At 46.4% G+C, this 20,289-nt stretch overlaps 3 protein-coding genes across 3 annotated transcripts; 2 read left to right on the forward strand and 1 right to left on the reverse strand.

The window, feature by feature from the left end:
- The first annotated feature begins 4,081 nt into the window (after positions 1-4,081).
- On the forward strand, positions 4,082-7,525 carry LOC119364700 (protein FAR1-RELATED SEQUENCE 5-like). Its single transcript, XM_037630200.1, has 4 exons — positions 4,082-4,407; positions 4,505-4,635; positions 4,759-5,577; positions 5,684-7,525. The coding sequence occupies exons 2-4, from the start codon at positions 4,519-4,521 to the stop codon at positions 7,415-7,417; spliced, it is 2,670 nt and encodes an 889-aa protein (XP_037486097.1). The 5' UTR covers positions 4,082-4,407; positions 4,505-4,518; the 3' UTR covers positions 7,418-7,525.
- Positions 7,526-8,906: 1,381 nt separating this feature from the next.
- Positions 8,907-11,908, forward strand: LOC119360985 (pentatricopeptide repeat-containing protein At4g38010-like). The gene is made up of 2 exons (XM_037626401.1): positions 8,907-11,511; positions 11,799-11,908. Exon 1 carries the CDS (start codon positions 8,907-8,909, stop codon positions 10,719-10,721), a length of 1,815 nt encoding a protein of 604 aa, XP_037482298.1. The 3' UTR covers positions 10,722-11,511; positions 11,799-11,908.
- On the reverse strand, positions 11,520-14,190 carry LOC119364701 (protein FLOWERING LOCUS T-like). The gene is made up of 4 exons (XM_037630201.1): positions 13,519-14,190; positions 12,500-12,561; positions 12,341-12,381; positions 11,520-11,976 (listed from the first exon to the last, which is right to left on the reverse strand). Exons 1-4 carry the CDS (start codon positions 13,708-13,710, stop codon positions 11,747-11,749), a joined length of 525 nt encoding a protein of 174 aa, XP_037486098.1. The 5' UTR covers positions 13,711-14,190; the 3' UTR covers positions 11,520-11,746.
- Positions 14,191-20,289: the final 6,099 nt, after the last annotated feature.

Consider the following 20,289-nt stretch of genomic DNA (forward strand, 5'->3'; position numbering starts at 1 on the left):
AGGGCCCGAACCTGGGTAAAACATGTGTCCCCATTCTCCTGTTACCATTAGACTTAGACACGCAGTTCGGGACCCCCTACCCGAGATCCGCCGGTTTTGACACCGACAATTACCCCCTCACCGTGACTGCGATCACAAGATTCCACTTATTCCAGGGGCACAACCAGTGAACATCAGGCCTTACAGACACAAGCCCGAGCACAAGAAGGAAATAGATGCCCAAGTTGAAGAACTGCTCTGCAAGGGTGTCATTCAGAAAAGCAACAGTCCCTTCTGCTCCCCCGTGATCCTCGTCAAGAAGAAGGACGGGACACGGTGACTCTGCATCGACTACAGACACCTCAACGCCCTAACCTACATCGCCAAGTACCCGATGCCGATCATCGAAGAACTGCTGGATGAATTACATGGTGTAGCCTGGTTCTCCAAACTATACCTTCGCTCCGGCTACCATCAGATTCGCTTGGCAGAGGGCGAGGAGTACAAGACTGTGTTTCAAACACATTTAGGGCATTACGAGTTCCTTGTGGTCTCTTTTGGCATGGTAGGTGGACCAGCCACATTCAACGGCGCCCTGACAACAACTCTCAAGCCAGTTGACCCCAAGTGTGTGCTCCTCTTCTTCGACGACATATTGGTTTTTAGCAAGACCCTTAGAGACCACATCAACCATCTCCGTCAAGTCCTGCAGCTGCTGCGCCGTGATCAATGGCACGTGAAGAGATCCAAATGTGAGTTCGCCCAGCACAGCCTGTCATACTTGGGTCGTGTCATCAGCAGCGAAGGAGTGTCAACTGAACCAACCAAGATACATGCGGTGGCAAACTGGGAAACACCGACGGATGTCAAGACAGTACGCAGCTTCTTGGGGCTTGCAGGGTACTACCGGCGATTCGTCAAGAATTTTGGCATCATAGCACGACCCCTGTTCAACCTGCTGAAGAAAGTAGCACCCTTCGTCTGGACACCTGCAACCGATACTGCCTTCCAGCTGCTGAAGCAACACCTGATCGAAGCCCCAGTTCTCTCCCTACCCAACTTCTCTCGACCGTTTGTGATCGAGACTGATGCCTGCGACAAGGGAATAGGCGCAATTCTTCAGCAAGATGGCCACCCGATTGCATACATGAGCAAAGCGTTGAGCCCGCGCTACCAAGGCCTCTCAACATATGAGAAGGAGTACTTGGTAGTCATCGTGGCTGTTGACCAATGGCGCCCTTACCTCCAACATGCAGAGTTCACTATCCTCACTGACCAGCGGAGCTTGATACATCTGACAAAACATTGGCTTACAACACCATGGCAGCAACGAGCCTTCACCAAGCTGTTGGGACTCCAGTACACCATCAAGTACAAGAAGGGGGCGGAGAACACAGCAGCTGATGCCCTGTCAAGAACCAACACAGAAGAAGTGATGCACACTCTCAGCGTGTGCCAACCGGCTTGGCTAGAGGACATCGTCAACAGTTATAATACCAACCCGCAAGTGCAACGCCTCCTGGAGCAACTGGCTGTGCGGGAGGACCCCAAAGGATGATTTCAGCTGCAAAACGAACTCCTTCGCATTTGGCTGGGGGGAACCACGGCGATGCAGCAGCATATCATTGCGGCTTTCCATGACAGCCCGATGGGGGGTCACTCTGGATTCCCAGTGACATATCGCCGCGTGCGCAGGCTCTTTGCATGGCCTAAGATGAAAGCACATGTCCAACAGTACGCGAGATGCTGCCAGGTATGCCAACAAGCCAAGCCGGATCGTGTTGCTTCGCCAGGCCTGTTACTACCCCTCCCTATACCAAAGGAATCGTGGGATCTAATCACCATGGATTTCGTGGACGGGTTGCCGCAATCAGGGTAATAAAACTGCTTGCTGGTTGTCGTCGACAAGAGGACTCAGTTTGCTCACTTCCTCCCTCTGGCTCACCCATACACAACATCTAAAGTGGCTCTGCTCTATATGCAACAGTTGTACAAACTGCATGGTTTCCCTGGAGCAATCGTATCCGACCGCGACCCAGTTTTTACCAGTCACTTTTGGCAGGAGTTGTTCAAGTACGCAAGAGCAAAACTCTGGATGAGCATAGCAAACCACCCGCAGACCAACGGGCAAACCGAGAGGGTGAATCAGTGCATCGAGACCTACCTTCATTGCTTTGTTCAAGCGTGTCCCAAGCGATGGAGCTTCTGGGTGCCCTTGGCCCAGTTCTGGTACAACTCTTCGCACCACTCGGCAATTGGGATGACGCCATTCAAGGCCATGTTCGGGAGGGAGCCAAGGCATTGGGGAATCACAGTATCTACATCATCTTCGGTCCCTACGCTGCAAACTTGGCTTGAAGAGCGAGCCGTCATGCAAGACCTGATACAGCAGCAGCTCCATCGCGCGCGCCAGATCATGCAAGATCAGGCGAACAAGAAGTGTTCATTCAGGCAGTTTCAAGTCGGCGACCAAGTCTTCCTCAAGCTTCAGCCATACATCCAAACTTCGGTGGGCCCCCACGCCAACCACAAGCTCAGCTACAAGTTCTATGGACCGTTCAAGATCGTTGCCAAGGTCAACGATGTTACCTACAAGCTCCAACTACCTCCTCAAGCGACGGTGCACCCAGTCTTCCACGTCTCTCAGCTTCGACACGCGCTGCTCCCAGGCGTCACAGCTGCTTCATCGCTTCCCTCGGGCACGGGCGACACGACAATCCCTCTCAAGGTGTTGCGGTCAAGATGGCGCAAGAAGAACGACTCCATGGTCGAACAAGTGCAAGTGCAGTGGTCCGCCGGCTCAGCTATCGACATCACCTGGGAGGACAAGGAAGCGCTCCAGGCTCGCTTTCCACAGGCAGAGGCTTGGGGGCAAGCCTCTTCCCAAGGAGGAGGGGATGTTAACGCCCCTGACACCCCTGCCCCACCTGCCAGCGAGACACGGGTGCGGCCCAGCCGCACCCGACGCACCAACCCATGCTTCTTCGGCCCAGAGTGGCACGCCAAGCCCGGCCCAGCCACGGCTGCTACTTAAGGGCGACCCCCTCCCCGTCTCTCCCCATCTAGTGGATCACGAACGGCGGTGGCGGTAAGAACCCTAGCTACTCTCGATCCCCATTCGTGTAATCAAACCTGTATCCAGACCAAATCGCCACTGAGTGACTATAGATCGATTCCTCCCCTTGCTTGTCCCTAACACCCCCCTTGTCGCCCTCGTCGGACTCGATCTTGATCACCGTCGAGGGCCAGCCTCGTTCTCCTGCTTTTTCTTCTTCTCGTGGTCACACTTCCAGAAGAACTCCAACTTGTACTCAACATACTTAGATTATTCCGCGTGAACCTCACAATAGCCATTTCATTGCTCTCGCGCGGGAGCATTGCGGACGCCTTCTTCTTCTTCTTCTCATTGAGGGGCGGAACGTCCACATTCTTCAGCCCAATGAACTCCGCCTGCTCCAGGGATTTGATGTCCTGAAAGTTCATCTCGTGGATCGGCTGGTCGAAACGCCACACGATGATGTTGTACACACGTGCGGCGAGTTCCACAGTGCTCCACAGTCGCGAAGGTGCCGAGCCAGTAGCGACGGTTATCACGCTGAAACTCCACACCAAAGCGGTCGGGGGACACAACGACACCCCTTCCAGTCCGTCTTGCCCTTCGTCGACATGACAACGGTCTTGTGCGGCGTTGATGCATGCAACAAGGTAGGGTGGATCTCGGCAGGAGGACCGCTCAACGGGGTACTGCGGAGATGATGCGGCGTTGGAATCGGGGCGGTGCGGCTGCATGGCGGTGGATTGGGCCGATTTAGGGGTCGCGCGGTGGTGGGAAGGTGCGGATTTGACAGCGGCGAGGCGCGGCGGATGGGGTTCGTCGGCGGCAGTCGCGCGGGGTGAGGAAAGGAATGTTCCGCACGGCGATTGTGCGTTCACGCGACTGGTTTTGGATTTGCTCGAGCTACACCGGTGATGCAAAATGGTGACCTATTTTACATCACGCCCTATCCCTAATTCTTTTTCATCTAATATCCATTTTTTTTGGAAGCTTTTCATCTAATATCCATTGGAGCACCGTTTTCCCCCGGGCTTGCCTATTCTCTTTTTTGGGGGGGAGGGGGAAAAAAAACCACGGCCCCGGATGCGAAACTCGCACCCGGCCCCCGTCGCCGGCGTCACCCGAGCCCTAGAAGGAGGCCATCCGCGCCGTGCTGCGCCCACGCCCCGTGGTCGCCGCCACCTCTCTCGCGCTCGCGCGCCGCACGGCCATCGACCTCCATTCCGCGTCGGCGCCGCCGGCGCTCAGACGGACCGTCCTGCTCCAATCGCCGCCCAACCCTAGAATAAGAGAAGCTCGCCATCCGCGTCTCCTCGGATCTCCGCAAGGGCATTCCTTGGATCCTGCAATTCGCGCACTTTCTGCCGATTCAGGTACTCGCATCAGCTGGTGTTGCTGTACACTGGACATCCGTGCTCACTCTTGCTTGCTTGTTGGAACCTGGCTCGCTGACATTGGGAATTTTTTAAGGCGACGAGCCAGCGATGGAATCCGTAACCATCGTCCAGGCTCAGCCGTTCGCTGGGATAAACTCCCCGCTGCTGTTGGATGAGGGCCGGCCTGGTACACCGGACAGAGATACTACAAGCATGCCTCAGCCTGTGAGTACTAGCATGAGGCAATTGCTGCCTTCTTCTATTTTCTTTAGGAATGCCCTTTTCTATCTGCAAGTTAGCCGGTTGTGCATCGTAGCTGTAGTGATATTTTCCATTCATATGTTGCAGTGTTCGACTTCGACATCCGAGTGTGCCGACGAATCGAAGCCTGCTTTGGGGATGACATTCGAAGGCTTGGAGGCCGTGGAAGCGTTCTACAAGTCGTTCGCACACCGCGTTGGTTTCGGGGTTCGTGTCGGGCAGCAGAAGGTGGTGGACAATGTGGTTGAGAGCAAGCGCTATATGTGCTCAAGCCAAGGGTTCAGGTCGGAGAAGGGTAAAAGGAATGTTAAAGCCGCGAATAAGAAGCGCAAGAGGGAGGTCACCAGATGTGGCTGCGATGCGCATATCTACGTCAAGCGCTGTAGCGGTAACACCTACAAGATTCACTCAATGATTGAGCAACACAATCATGGCTTTGTGCCACCTGATAAGCTTCATTTGATTAGATCAAACCGTGGAGCTAGCGAGAAGGAAAAGGTTATACCCGATTGCGATGAGGCGTTGAGGCCGTCGATAGGGATGGTATTTGAAGGCCTCAGCTCTGCAGAGGAGTTCTACAAATCATATGCGCGCCATTGCGGGTTTAAGGTGCGTGTTGGCCAGCATAAGTTGCTGAATAAGGAGGTAGTACAATTCAAGCGCTTCATGTGCTCAAGGGAAGGCTTCAGGTCCGACAAAGGTGAAGACCCCTCTAATGAGAAAAAGAAGCGAAATGTGAAAGTGACTAGATGTGGATGTAATGCCCATATTGTTGTGAGGTGGTGCAGTGGTAACACATATAAAGTATCATCATTGATCGAGCACCACAATCATGGACTTGTTTCACCTGATAAAGTGACTAAATCAAAGCGAAGAGTTAGTGAGAAGGCAAAGAATAAACTAAGCGTACGTATCTTTCTCTGTGAGTACAATGGCTTGCCTGATGTTCTCCTTTTGACACTACTAGGTTATGCATCATGGTACTTACCGTAGTGGCTTTCTGATGTTGCAGTCTTCACTCGCGCCTGAATGTGACGAGGCAATGAAGCCATCAGTAGGGATGGTATTTGAAGACATTGGTTCTGTGGAGGAGTTTTACAAGTCATATGCACATCACTGTGGGTTTTCAGTACGTGTTGGGCAGCGTAAGTTGCTGAATAACGAGGTGGTGCAATGGAAGCGCTTCATGTGCTCAAGGGAAGGTTTCAGGTCCGAGAAATGTATGGGCGTTGATGATCCCTCTAGGAAGAGAAAGGTACGAAAGGTAACCAGATGTGGGTGTGATGCTCGTATTATTGTGAAGCGGTGCACTGATAACAAGTATAAAATTACATCATGGATCGAGCACCACAATCATGGATTTGTGTCGCCTGATAAGTGTCACTTGATTAGATCGAATCGTCAATTGAGTGACAAGGCGAAGCCAACAGTATCCACACACTGCAAAGCAAGCACATGCACCTCCCAGGCAAACCAGCCTGATCATGTCAGTGAGGGGAGGTCCGACAATGTGGGATGCACAAAGAGAGACTTGCAGAAATACCATCATGATCTTTGTAGTAAAATTAAGAATGAAGATGCTCAGATATTTGTGGCCCAGCTATGTAGAAAGCAGCAAGAGGATTCAGCATTTTTCTTTGACTGTGATGTGGATGACCAGGGTATGTTGGTGCATGTATTTTGGGCTGATGCCACAAGCAGGAAAAACTACATTTATTTCAGTGATATTTTAACCTTTGATTCTACAAACACAATGAATCAACACGGCATGATTTTTGCACCATTTACTGGAACCAATCATCATCTGCAAAGTGTGTCTTTCGGTGCTGCATTCCTAGCTGATGAGAAGATTGAGTCATATGCCTGGCTGTTTCAGACCTTCCTAAGGGCAATGGGAGGGGTCTCTCCTAAAACTATTGTAACTAGGGAAAATAATAGGATGAAGGCTGCGATCAGTAATGTTCTACCAGCCACCACCCATAGGTTGTGCATGTTGGAGATGTTGGGAAGAATGCCTGAGAAGGTTGAACCATCTCTTAGAAACAACCCTCTATTTCAGACAAGGATGAACGAATGTGTTTTGGGGTCAGAAACTGTGGTTGAGTTTGAGTCAAAATGGGAGTCTATAATTTCCGACTTTGGGTTGCAGGGCAATCAGTGGCTGGCTGAAAGGTATTCCACCCGTGAAAGATGGATTCTGGCCTACTCGACGGATGTCCATCTGTCAGGCATTCTCAGAAGCACTGCATGGTCAAAGAGCGCAAAGTCATTTTTCAACTGTTTCATCAACCAGAAGCTCTCTTTGGTTGAGTTTTGGCTTAGGTTTGAAGCAGCCTTAGAGTGTCAACGTCAAGAGGAATCGAATGCAGATCACACGAGCGCCTATACGACGCCTCAACTGATAACACCATGGGGATTGGAGAAGCATGGAAGTGTAGTGTTCACACATGAGGTGTTTGAGAGATTCCAAGAAGAGATTGTCGCTGCTAGAGACCATTGCGTTGTCGAAGACATGGCACAAAACGAGGGGGTGAAAACTGTGGCCATTGGTGGTGACGACTCCGACAAAGTTAGGGAGGTGCGTTGGGACGCAGTCGCCATGACGGCCAACTGCTCCTGCAAGCTATTTGAGTCGGTAGGAATCCCGTGCCGCCATATTAACCTAGTGCTGAGAAGCTCAAAACTGAATGAGCTACCGAGTAGTTGTGTTTTGAAAAGATGGCAAAAGAGTGCAAAATTTGGGTAATTTGAGCTGTGTTGCAGATGTATGTTACCATTAGCAAATCCCTTGCCAGAGTTTCATGATTGCGGCTGATAAATTGATCGGCTGTACCTTTTGGGTGCAAGCATTGTAGTTGCTTGTCCAGACAACTACTCCCTCCGTTCCTAAATATAAGTCTTTGTAGAGATTCCACTAGATGGACTACATACAGAGCAAAATGAATGAATCTACACTTAAAATGCATCTATATACATCCGTATGTGGTTCTTAGTGGAATCTCTAAAAAGACTTATATTTAGGAACGGAGGGAGTAGTTGTCAATATCAACAGATAACCAAGTCCTACAATCCGAGTCAGATGTCATGAACCTATGCATTTAAATTTCTACTGAACTTATTTTTTCCATCCTAAGGGTCTCTTTGATTCGCAAGAATTTCAAAACGCAGGATTGAAGTGGCAAGAATCCTATAGGATAGCAGAGTGTTTGATGCCATAGAAAAACAAAGAAATTGTAAAAGGATGTCTTTTTTTTTTGCGAAATATTGTGAAAAGACTTTGGAGTGGAGGTTAGGTTTTACGAAAAGTAGTACTCCCTCTTATACTTTTTACTTATCACTCAAATGAATGTAACACTAAAATATGTCTAGATACATCCATTTGAGTGACAAGTAATATGGATTGAAAATTCTTTAGGAAAAAAAATTCAATCCTACAACCAGCATAGGAAAAATTCATAAGGATTCTAGTCCTCCGAAAATCCTACGGATATTTTTAATCAAAGGAGCCCGAGTCTTGCGGAACAGCAGCAATGGGCGACGGATTCTTTGCTGGGGCTCCTCATCAAATACATGTTTCGTTTCGTTGTCTGGAATGGAGTATTTTCCAGTTACTCAATTAATCTAGATAGAAGGTACCCTTCAAAAGAAAAATCTAGATAGAAGGCAGGGCTGAAATAATAATGGGAACTTACGAAACGAACGGAGGAGCAAATTCAACAGTTCAAATTGAACCTATGATATTTCGCTTAAAACAAAATGAAAAATGAACCCATGATATTCACAATAGTGCTGTAATTTTACGGGAAATATGTCGATTACGAAAGTGTTCCGTAACGATTAAAAAAAAAGTGTTCCAAAACAATCTAAAAAAAGGCGTTCTGAAATGGGAAAGTTATGAAAAATGTTGCATGGGTACGTCTCCATATTCTATGTGCATGCAAAAAGTTTTGTGGGAAAATGATTTTTTTCTTTGACCTGTGTAAAAAAGACAAAAAAATATGTCATGAAATGCTATTTAGAAGCACTGCAATTTGTTTTTCTGCAGAGGCAAAACAAAACTAGTTTTTTCTCACAAAATTTTGTGCGGCGCACACATCCTGCGAAGATGTATGTGCGAAATTTTCTTTTGAATTTTTTAACATTTTAAAACCTGTTTAAAATGTATTTTTAAAAAAGTGGGTTCATATGCACATGCGCGCAGGAGGTGCCCTCTCGAAACGAAACGAGGCTACTCCATGCCGCGATCACAAAACTCAAACCCTCCTCTCCTCTCCTCTTCTCGTATGCCGGCCACCCTCCGCGCCATCCTCGCGGCCCCGAGCCCTCTCCCAGCGCGCGCGCTCCCCGCAGCCCAGGCCCTCCTCCTCACCTCGGGCCTCGCCGCGGACGCCGCCGTCCTCGCGCATTTCGCCAGGCACTTCGCCTCCGCGACGCGCGCGCCCGCGGACGCCGTCAAGGCGCTGCTCCGCCTCCGCCCGCGCCCGCTCTGCGCGCACCCGTTCAACGCCCTCATCTCCCACCTCACCCTCTCCGGCGATCCCTCCGCCGCGTTCCGTGTCTTCGCGGTCCTCGCCGCTGGAGGCGACGCCGGGCGTCCAGACGGGTACACGCTCCCGGCCGCGCTCAAGGCGTGCGCGCGGCTCGGCGGCGGCCTCCGCGAGGGCCGCCAGGCGCACGCGGTCGCGGCCAGGGGCGGGTTCCTGGGGCGCCTCCCCGTCCGCAACGCGCTGGTCACGCTGTACGGCGCGTGCGGCGTGTGCGGCGACGCCAGGAGGGTGTTCGACGAAATGGCGGGGCGGGACGTCGTGTCCTGGACCGCGCTGGTGTCCGCGTTCGTCAGGGGAGGGAGGTTCGCCGAGGCACTGGCGGTGTTTGGCGAGATGGACGTTGCGCCGAACGAGGGGACATTGGCTAGCACGCTGGTCGCCTGCGGGAGGCTGGGGGCTGTGCACGCTGGGAAGGCTGTGCACGGGCGGTGTCTTAAGAGGGAGAGGGAGCTGGAACTCATCGTTGGGAATGCCTTGCTAGATATGTATGTCAAGTGCGAGAAGTTGGATCTTGCAAGACGGGTGTTCGACAGGCTCTTGGTGAGGGACATTGTTTCTTGGACGGTCATGATAAGTGGTTTGGTGCACTGCAGGCTTCCGAGCGAGGCATTAGAGCTGTTCAATGGGATGCAGACATCAGGGGTGAAGCCAGATAAGGTTGTTCTCTCCACTGTCCTCTCAGCTTGTGCGAGCCTAGGCGCGCTGGAGTCTGGGAGGTGGGTGCATGAATACATAGAGCGTAAAGGCATCGAGTGGGATGTGCATGTGGGGACGTCATTGGTTGATATGTACGCAAAGTGTGGGTGCTTGGAAACTTCTCTTTCAATCTTCCATAAGATGCCTGTGAAGAATGTATCATCTTGGAATGCGCTGATCAATGGGTTCACATTGCATGGTCATGGTAGGGAAGCTCTTGTGTACTTTGACAGGATGGTGACTTCAGGCTTGCCCCCCAATGAAGTCACCTTTATAATCGTCCTTGGTGCTTGCTGCCACACAGGTTTGGTGCAACAAGGCCTCGGGTTGTTTAATTTGATGAAAAATTCGTACAAGCTCTCGCCATGGGAAGAGCATTACGGTTGCATGGTTGATCTTCTTGGCAGAGCTGGGCTCATCCAGGAAGCATATGGTTTAGTTAAGGTCATGCCTATGACGCCTGCTGTGTCCACGTGGGGAGCCCTGCTGAGTGCATGCCAAGCTCATGGGCGTGTAGAGTTTTCACAGCAGATTCTAAGGCATGTCCATGAGCTGGAGTCCTCTGGGAGTGGGGTTTATGTACTCCTCTCAAATTTGTATGCTCTGAATGATAGATGGACTGATGTAAAGAGGGTGAGAGGCCTGTTGAGTGCAAAAGGCTTGTGGAAGGAGCCAGGGTCCAGTTTGATTGAGGTGAATGGTAAGACCAGTGAATTTGTAGTTGGACAGACGGACCATCAAGATATGGATGCGATATGTGCAATGCTTCTTATGCTAACGAGGCAAATACATTTGGATGGGCTGTAATTCTTCAGGCAGATTCTCAGTTTTCGTTGGAGATTTGATCTTATGCATTCAGAAAATATCTACTAATTTAGTTGGTCCTAGGGACTGGATATCAACTTTAGGTAGTCATTGCACATTGTTAGCATCATGTGGCTACACCTATTTCTGTGGGTGAATGGTGATCAAATCTAACCTTGGAAGGGTTACTGCACATTTATATTTCATTGTTTATTGCTCTTGTGCTTATGCAGCTTTTCTGGTGTTAAAAATCTGAACAGCCAAGTGGAGTACAAAGTTAGCCAGACATGATTAACAATGAATATCAACCATTGTTGGGTGCCTCTTGGAGTATCTTGCCACTCTTCAGTTCTTGAACATGATTGATGGTAAATTTCAGCATCAGAACTCCTGGATTGGAGGAATGGACTCTGACCCTTACAAGGCACTGGCACAAACCCGGACTAATTTGTAATCATTTTATACAAGGTGAGGCAAAAAGTTGCTGAACCTTTTACATCAGATTGAGTTGAGACTGGTAGAGTTTCTACCCTGCACATAACTGCGCCAAGAGCTATGCAGAATATACCAGCCTTGTAAACATGCCTGTTATTAGTCTCTGAAGTTATCCTGAAGCCTAGGAGGTGAAGTGTTCTGAAGGAGCATGAGACATCATTAGTTCTTTGTTCTCCTATCTTTCACTCAACTTGTTAGTTGATGAAGGGCATCTGCTTTTTAACATGACAGGGACAGTTGTTGGATATGTCATAATTATATATTCCTCATTAAAGAAGAAGATAAAGTGTTGTTCAAGGTGAGATTGTAAGTTAAATTCACTCCAAAAGCACCGTGTTTAGTACTTGCATGGCTGTAGTTAAATTCATTCTGGAAGCACCCTAGTACTTGCATACATGGCAATGTAAATTTTTAACTAAGATACATGAAACGGTCCAACATTTACTATTGCTTTGCGATGTGGACCTTGTTTATGTTCTCACATTTTAGTTAAACATCCTGCCTGTAGAGGATGGGTAATAATGCTTCCATATTTATCTAATGTATCGCCTGCCTCCACATCCGTTCTCCCTTTGGCAATTGAAGAACACTGCTGCCACAGGGGGTCCAAGAGCATAAAGTGCGGAGAAGTCTCTTGTATTGAAATTTGGTCTCCATCCTGGTGCATATATTGTTTGCCGGACGGATTGGCGGAAGAGTACAAAAGCAAAGCGATGTATTCCTGCAGTTGGTTTTGGGCTTTCATAACTGACGACTTCATTTCCTGTAACAAAATGCGTGCTAACATGTTAAAAAAGTGAGTTCATTCTAGTACATAAATTCGAAGAAATTTCTGCCATGAATTGATGTGAAAGACACGACAATGTGCTGCTTACTAACCAGGTATGCTATTTAGATGCCTTTTCTTCTAACTTTGCATCCTAAGCACTTTCTATAGTTGTCATCTCGAGTTTTTATCCCTAAGTAATCACCGATGATGTACTTTTGTTTGAATAAAATAAGCTAAATCTTAATTTCAACTGTGCTTCTGAACCAGCTCAATGTACATTTATTTTAGAATCTTAGGCAAGTGTTCAACTCTTTAAAACATTCAAATTAGTAAAGGAAAAAGAACGTGAAGAACCCACCGTAACTGGCGTTCGTTGATTCTGGGATGTCTGTCACCAACCTGTGGCATGTATATAACCATAAGAAACACTTTTAACTTTCGAGGTGTTACATTGTACACATAGAAAAATAATTTAGTCCAGTAACTTCTACTAGTTATGAGATGTTCCAGGTCTTACCAGTGAAGGTATTCTCTTTTTGTTGGGTTGCTTGGACTTGGCGAGTCAGGATCCACCATCACCTAAAATCAAGTTAGGTTGTTAGTTTAGGGAGAATAATGTTCTTATCTTAAGACCATACTAGTTACCATGGAAGCAAAATATGATATTTCTGCAGACAGGTCGATATGCACTTTCTGAAATGTACTTTTGCCTTGTAATTAAGAAGGTGTGCCCATCAAGATACTGGATGCTAGTCAGGAGGCAGACCTGTTCCTAGTGCATAATCGCCAATTAGGCGGTATATTTTGGCTAGGAGGGGCTAGGTGGGAGGGGCCCTAGTGCTTAGGTGGGCTAGGCGGTTGCCTTCTAGAACAGTATTAAGAAAATATCCACTACAAAGATATCCATTAACTTGATGCTTTTCAGACAAATTTTAATTGAATTATGAAAAGAAGGCAATGTTAAATAACTGTAAGGCTATTATTTTGTAAGTTTCAGTGGTAGTATCGTGACTAGAGCACCTTCATGACGTAAGCAAAACGTGTAGATTCATAATTGTAAGCATTTATTGCCGCATCTAGTCATGATGATTAATATTCTTGTACTTCATCGATGATGTGCATAATTTTGATTCCCAGTCATCACCGAATGAAAAGATGCAGGTATATGTGCAGACCCTATAAAAAGTAAGTAGAATAGTATCTCTATAGGATTCACATGAAATAAAGAAATGTAAGTGCAAAGTTCTTTTCAATCCGTATCGATGAGGTTGTACAAATTATGACGGAACGCTGAGATTCTTTGCTCTCAGTGTTATATACGTACAGGTAACAACTGATGTGCGCGGACTTGAAAAGCTGATGTTATGGATGGGAGATTGCGTACTACTTTCTAGAAGACAAATAGTAAAGCCGAGTTTGACTTGTGATGTTGAAGCCTGTGCAATTTAAGCGCAAATTTATTTTTGGCTAGAACCCAAATATGCCTCCTCAAACTTAATATTGTTCATTGTAGAAATGATGTAGCTGTGGACTTACCAGAGTGTAAAGGTTCCTCATGTCGCGCCCAGCAATGTCAATCCTTGGTTCAGTTGCTACTTGTGACGGCTTGAGCTCAGAACCATTGGTTAGTTCCTTGCCGTTGTATATAACCTTTAGTGATGCTGCTTTGACAAATGGGTCCAAAATATCCCCAACAACATGTCCTATGGCAAGTGCCTCCCTTGACATGGTTAGTGAAGATTAACAATCTTCGGGGGTTGAGTAAGAATGGGTTGGGCTCTGGACAAGCTAACTTAGTTTGAGATGTGAACTTGGGTGAACTGATGAGTGCAGGTGCATGCCCTATATATACTAACAATCAAAGTGCTGAAGGCACTCATGATATCAGGAGTTATGAGCTCCAGACGCCTTGGAATCTAACTTTAAGGTAGAGTATGATATTGGTCGCCATCACTGGAAATATTTAGGCCTGTCCACTCTCTAAGCCTACACTAATTGAAGGAGTGTCCAATGCAATTCCACATCGATGGAATAAAATCTGATGGCCACGCTTTCTTATTCCCTATATCTGGAACCGTAGACATGATGCGTTCCTAATGAAAAGTTGATTGCCTTTTTGACTTGTCTTTCAGATTGACAACTGTTCTTCAGGCTCAACAAGAAAGTTCCCTCCCTCTTCCTCAATAATAGTTCTAGGCAAATGGGATAAGTAAGCATCAAAAGGCCAAGTACTTCCCCGTGTTATATTTCGCTGCTGTATACAAGTTAGAGCATACATACTAGAAACGGTTTTATTTTATCGGTATTGCAGCCATGATCTACTAATTAATATGAATGTCAAAAGTGGTTTTTCGACCATGATTGGTTGGGAATATTATCACACCACAACGATATAAAGTGGTTACGGATTTCTATCGACACCTGTTCATTGCCGTCTCCTAATATAATAATTTGTCTCTTGATAGTGCTTTTTTATCGAGTAGAGGCTTTTGAAGCAAATTAGTGGTACAGGTGTGTGGTTTATTTCAATGCATCCCGACATCTAGAATACAGAACCAAGCCTAGTTCATCCTTAAAAAAACTAGAGTGGTAGTTTAGATGATGATGAGGTGGCAGATTGACTTTATTTTTTTGTTTTCATATATTCTCTGATATGATTGTTCATTGGTCTTTCAACCGAGATCTAGCCCAGGGGACTAAATGCTCAAACAGACATAATGTGACTAAGGCCCCACGGTTGAGTTTGAAATGGCAATTTCAGCACAGCCATTTTTCTTTTCGAAAAACCAACATACAAAGTTTGAACAGTAACTATATCTGTGCTGGACTTACAGTGTCATTGAAACTGAAATTCAAATGCATTTTTGCTTATCTATCCAATAGGTGAACCTATAGATTCTTTTGTTTTTGGTCCTGAAAATTAGTCATTCCCTGCTCCTATAATTATATAATATTGCTATCCTTCTTCATATCATGCTATCGTCAGCGACATTCTGTCACTTAACTAATTTTTATATACCATTAAACTGAAAGCTCATTGGGTGACTATTGTCAGGATACAAGCTTCCACGCCAAATTCAAAGATTCATTCAAAGACACTGATTGCGATGTATATAGCGCATGTGCTGCTAGCTAATTTTCGACAAAGTTCGTCGTACTCCGTACGTCTCGCCCAGCTTGCCTAACAGAATATGATCTCTAAGGAGTGAGGGTATGATCTCAACGTAGCTTCCTATGTACACCCGCAAAGATGCATTTTCTCTTTGAGATGACCATCCAAACTGCCCTTGCAACTTTCTGATATTGTGATCTGTGAAATATAGTGTCCTAATCTTTCTATCATAACAGGAATATGCCTGCGGAGCTGATGGACTTTGATAAAGAGAAGGCGGAAAGCAAGGGAGAGATAAGGTCTACTGCATTTGTTATTGACTAGTAATAGGGGTCCACAGAATCCCATATTATTGCTGTAATCTGTGTCGTAGGCCTATGTAATCTGATAGCGTATTCCCACTTGCAGAGCGAAGGCCTCTTCAGCTGAACTGGAGAATCCTCTGATTTCTCAAGTTCTCACATTAATCGGGGCAGGGGTTCCAGAAATCGGAGTGAAAGCTCACCATCTTATCATTACCTTTCATGTCATCTGGAGCAAATAAACACTACTCTTGAAACTGAACTGGATTAACACCTGAAAGGTAATTTCAATGATGACTAATTTCAAATTAATCGAGGCAGGAGTACTTAGTGCTGTCTAAACGAGACATTGGCAGAGGGAAACACGTTGTAGTTTGTGTTTTGAGCAACAGGTGGTTCTATTTTTTGACTGTGTCGAAGCATGTCATGGTTAAACCTCTTCGCCCACTAATTCCTGTTGGTGCCTCTGCGGTCTTTTAGGCTATTTGGATGTGCCCAAATGATTAGTACTCCCTCCGATCCATATTAACTTTGTACTAAAGCAACGTAAATTAATTTGGATCAGAGGGAGTACTGTATTTGATAATAAAAAGTTCACTCTTGTATGCAGGTGCTATTCTCGTCCATCAACTGGTTGGTTATGGATTACGGAATGGATTACATGGATTTCTGTAGCTTTCACGGCACAAGGAGCATATCTGCAAATGGAAGCCGGATCAGATCAGTACTGGATAGATGGAGGCTGTGTAACCGTTAGATATGTATGACACTTTTGGGGAAAGGGGAGGAGCAGGAAAGGCAACGAGGCCGGTTACGTGGACGCAGCGAACGTCAGGCTGGAGGAAGCATCCACGGACCCAACTATGGCTGGCATGATAATCTTGACCGGAGATGGAGCAGACAATGAGCCATCCGCCCACCCCCCTTCACGTGGCGCGGCATCCCATTCGGCATCCGGCTCACCGAAATGAAAGTCGCCGACGCCGGCCCTCCCGCCGGGATTCTGGAAATGGAGTACCAAGAGAGATGATGGCGTGGGAGGCCAAAGCTGCTGAAAACGGCAAAAAAGATTGTTCCTCCGCCATTGGCTGGCTGGATCAGAAAATGACACTTGTTAGCGCCAAAAGTCCTTGTCGAGATTGTTCTCCTGCCATTGGCTCGTTGGATCAGAAAACGACGCTAGTTAGGAGTACTGAAGAGTGAAGATCATTGTCTGTGCTCAGGATGCATGGAGGTTTGATGGCAAAGCAAACGTACGTACGTGGACAGCAACTGTCCTCTGGCTGAGCTGTGCGCCTACAGTGTCGCCACCCAAATTCAACCTTTTTTTGATCAAAGTTAAATGCTTATTCTTCTTGAAATAGGCTTTCGACCCGCTTTATAAATAAAGCAACCAACACGTTCATACACGAGTCACACCGGAAAAATACAAAATAAATAGTCTGCTGGGGCAACAACATAGACACGCCAAAAAAGCATAAAGAAAGAAGAAAAAAGGCCACCATGTGGTTGGGAGCTCAGGCAATATGCGGTGCAGCATGACGGTGTGTGGTAGTAGTCATCATGCCTACCATGTGTTCTAGCCAGTCTTGATCCTGTTGGGTGCCAGTGCTGTAGAAATGCAAGAAATATTAAAGATGAAGTTAGAGACCCGCCTAAGAAGGACCTGCTCAATACCATTTTGCTACGTGACGTTCACAAGGGTCCAAGCTAGAGCCACAGACACAAGTCAAACCCTAACATGGGCTCTTAGTTCATAAACACCAAGATACGACACCCGGCTTGGTCGAAGAAGAGAATTCTCGAGGCAAAATTATAAGATTTTGCAAGACACAAACATGAAGTAATATACTTTACAAAACAAAAGCATACAAGGCAATGTATCACGCTCCAGGCAAGCCGGTTACAACCTGATCCTCTTGTTCGATTATGGCCTGCACCTCATAGGCTCCAACAACAAACTTGGCGTCACCCGCCTCAGTCCTAACAAGCCCACCAAGATCGAGATCTGAAAAGTGAGCTCGGACCGAGGTCAGAACATGACACGCTCCTCAAAGTCCATGGAGAACTGCCACTGAACCAACTGGGTTGGGCGATCTTGAAATGGCGTCAGCACACCATCCAAGGGGCTGTTTGGATTGTGATTATGTTTGCCTTATGTTGTCACATTATTTTTGTCACACTTGCCACACTTGCCTAACTTGAGTTTCAAATTGTTAGTCACACTTTGGCTTGCCCAAGAAAATCTTGCCACAGTAATTGTGTATATGACATGTGGGGTTCACTGCTCATAAAAAAAATTCTTGCCTTAGATGTGGCTAGAATCAAACACTCACCTAACTTGGTCAAACTTGGCTAAGATGAGGTGTGTCAAAGTGTGGCAATATGTGGCTGAAAACCAAACAGCCCCCAAGTCTCACGGGATGGTTGGGTCCTGGTACCAGAGGATCCCAACCATGGAGCCAAGTGCGGCGCTCATCTTCCGTGCCAGCACCGTGATCTCGCAGAGCCACTCCTCAGCGCCTTCAATGTGAATCTCATGAAGAGGAACTGCGAAGGGAAAAATCACACATCAGGACACGCAAGACATGCCAATTCCACGCAAAAGGACAAAGACCACCAATATTAACGTTTCATGGTGGCTTCCAGATGCTCACAGTGCTCGTGCGCTTGACAGAGCTCGGTGAAAACATCAGACATGGAGTTTCGGAGCTGCAAAATCTCGTCCGCAAGCTTTTTGCAGTTCTCGTCCCGATGCTAGAGCTCCATCTTGAGGGTGTGATAACCCACAAGTATAGTGGGTCGTTTGTAGCCTTTTCCAACAAGTAAGAGTGTCAAACCCAACAAGGAGCTAAAGATAGAACAAATATCCCTTCAAGTTCTATCGACCACTGATACAACTCTACGCATACTTAACGTTCACTTTTACCTAGAACAAGTATGAAACTATTTTGTAGGTGACATGATAGGTTTCAAGGATAAAAATAGAAGTACTTAACAAAAATAAAACTAAGAATAATTTGCAAGATAACAAAAGTTAGTTGTTTTAGTAGAAAGTTTTTGTCACACAAGAAAGTTATCTGTTTCTAGGCAATTGATAACTAGACCGGTAATCATTATTGCAGTTTCATATGAAGGAGAGGCATGAGATAATGTATTTTCCGTACTTGGATCATATGCGCTTATGATTGGAACTATAGCAAACATCCGCAACTACTAAAGATCATTAAGGTAAAACTCAACCATAGCATTAACTATCAAGTCCTCTTTACTCCCATACGCAACAACCCCCTTACTCAGGTATAAGGTTATGTCACTCTCGCCACCCACTATAAGAGAATCATGAACGAATTGCAACACCCTACAACGGGAATCTCACACGCTTGTGCGAGTCACGCGACACGAAGGACACCATAGGACAACACCAAAATAAAACATACAACTCAAACCAATCACGATCATCAATCAACCCATAGGACAAAACGAATATATTCAAACATCATAGGATGCCAACACATAATTGGATAACAATATGTAGCATTAAGCATCATGTTTAAGTAGAGATTACAACGGGTAGAAGAGGTGTTACACCGTTGCATAGAGGGCGAGAGAGTTGGTGGTGACAGTGACGAAGTTGTTGGTGTACATCGTCATCACGATGATTGCCCCGCGGGCGCTCCAGCGCCACCTGGAGAGAGGGGGAGAGAGACCCCTCCTCCTTCTTCTTGCTTGGCCTCCCCCTTAGATGGGAGGAGAGTTCCCCCTCTGGTCCATGGCCGCCATGGTGGCGAAGGGGCAGGAGCCTCTTCGAGATTGGATCTCTCTCTCTGTTCTCTTCTGTTTCACGTTCTTGTTTTTTGGCCGAAAACCGTTTCTTAAATATTCGGAGATCCGTAACTCCGATTGGGCTGAAGTTTTAACACGAGTTTTTTGGATATTATCTTTCTTGTGGCAAAAGAAGGCACCACCCACCAGGGCGTGCCTGCCCCGTAGGACACACCCTGGTGCCTTGTGGCCACCTGCAACATCTTGCGTTGATTCTTCTTCCCAAAAATAACATATATTCCAAAATAAATCTTCGTAAGTTTTTATCACGTTTGGACTTCGAAATATTCTGCAAAACAAAAAACATGCAACAAACAAGAACTGACAGTAGGCACTAGATCAATATGTTACTCCCAAAAATAATATAAAATATTGTCAAAATTATATGAATGTTGTAGAATATTGGAATGAAAAATCAAAAACAAGATACGACAGAGACATATCAGCATCCCCAAATAATTCTTGCTCGTCCTCGAGTAGGTAAATGATAAAAAAGATAATTTTTGATGTGGAATGCTACCTAGCATAATCTTGGTCATGTAATCTAATCATGTCATGAATATTAAGACACGAGTGATTCAAAGCAATAGTCTATAATTTGACATAAAGATATCAATACGTAGGCATCCCAACAAACAATCATGTCTTTCAAAATATCAACGGTAAAGAACGCTATCCCTACAAAATCATATAGTCTTGTCATGCTCCATCTTATTACCACAAAGCATTTATCATGCACAACCCCAATGACAAGCCGAGCAATTGGTTCATATCTTTTAACGCGCTTCAGCCTTTTCAACCCCACGCAATACATGAGCGTAAGCCATGGACATAGCACTATGGATGGAATATAGCATGATGATAGGGGTAAACACAGAGAAGACAAAAAGGTAAGAAAGTCTCACATCGACGCGGCTAATCAATGGGCTATGAAAATGCCCCCGAATTGATGTCAATGCGAGGAGTAGGGATTGCCATGCAATAGATGCACTAAGAGCTATAAGTGTATGAAAGCTCGATATGAAAACTAAGTGGGTGTGTATCCAACTTACTTGCTCATGAAAACCT

This window comes from Triticum dicoccoides, chromosome 2B (genome assembly GCF_002162155.2).
Source record: "Triticum dicoccoides isolate Atlit2015 ecotype Zavitan chromosome 2B, WEW_v2.0, whole genome shotgun sequence".
In the NCBI taxonomy this organism is placed as follows: domain Eukaryota; kingdom Viridiplantae; phylum Streptophyta; class Magnoliopsida; order Poales; family Poaceae; genus Triticum; species Triticum dicoccoides.

Coding starts and splice junctions, on each gene's coding strand:
- LOC119364700 (XM_037630200.1), top strand. CDS start 4,519: ATGGAATCCGTAACCATCGTCCAGGCTCAGCCGTTCGCTGGGATAAAC. Junction 4,636..4,758: donor CTACAAGCATGCCTCAGCCT/GTGAGTACTAGC, acceptor CATATGTTGCAG/TGTTCGACTTCGACATCCGA. Junction 5,578..5,683: donor AGGCAAAGAATAAACTAAGC/GTACGTATCTTT, acceptor CTGATGTTGCAG/TCTTCACTCGCGCCTGAATG.
- LOC119360985 (XM_037626401.1), top strand. CDS start 8,907: ATGCCGCGATCACAAAACTCAAACCCTCCTCTCCTCTCCTCTTCTCGT.
- LOC119364701 (XM_037630201.1), bottom strand. CDS start 13,710: ATGTCAAGGGAGGCACTTGCCATAGGACATGTTGTTGGGGATATTTTG. Junction 12,562..13,518: donor TGAGGAACCTTTACACTCTG/GTAAGTCCACAG, acceptor ACTTGATTTTAG/GTGATGGTGGATCCTGACTC. Junction 12,382..12,499: donor AAAAGAGAATACCTTCACTG/GTAAGACCTGGA, acceptor TACATGCCACAG/GTTGGTGACAGACATCCCAG.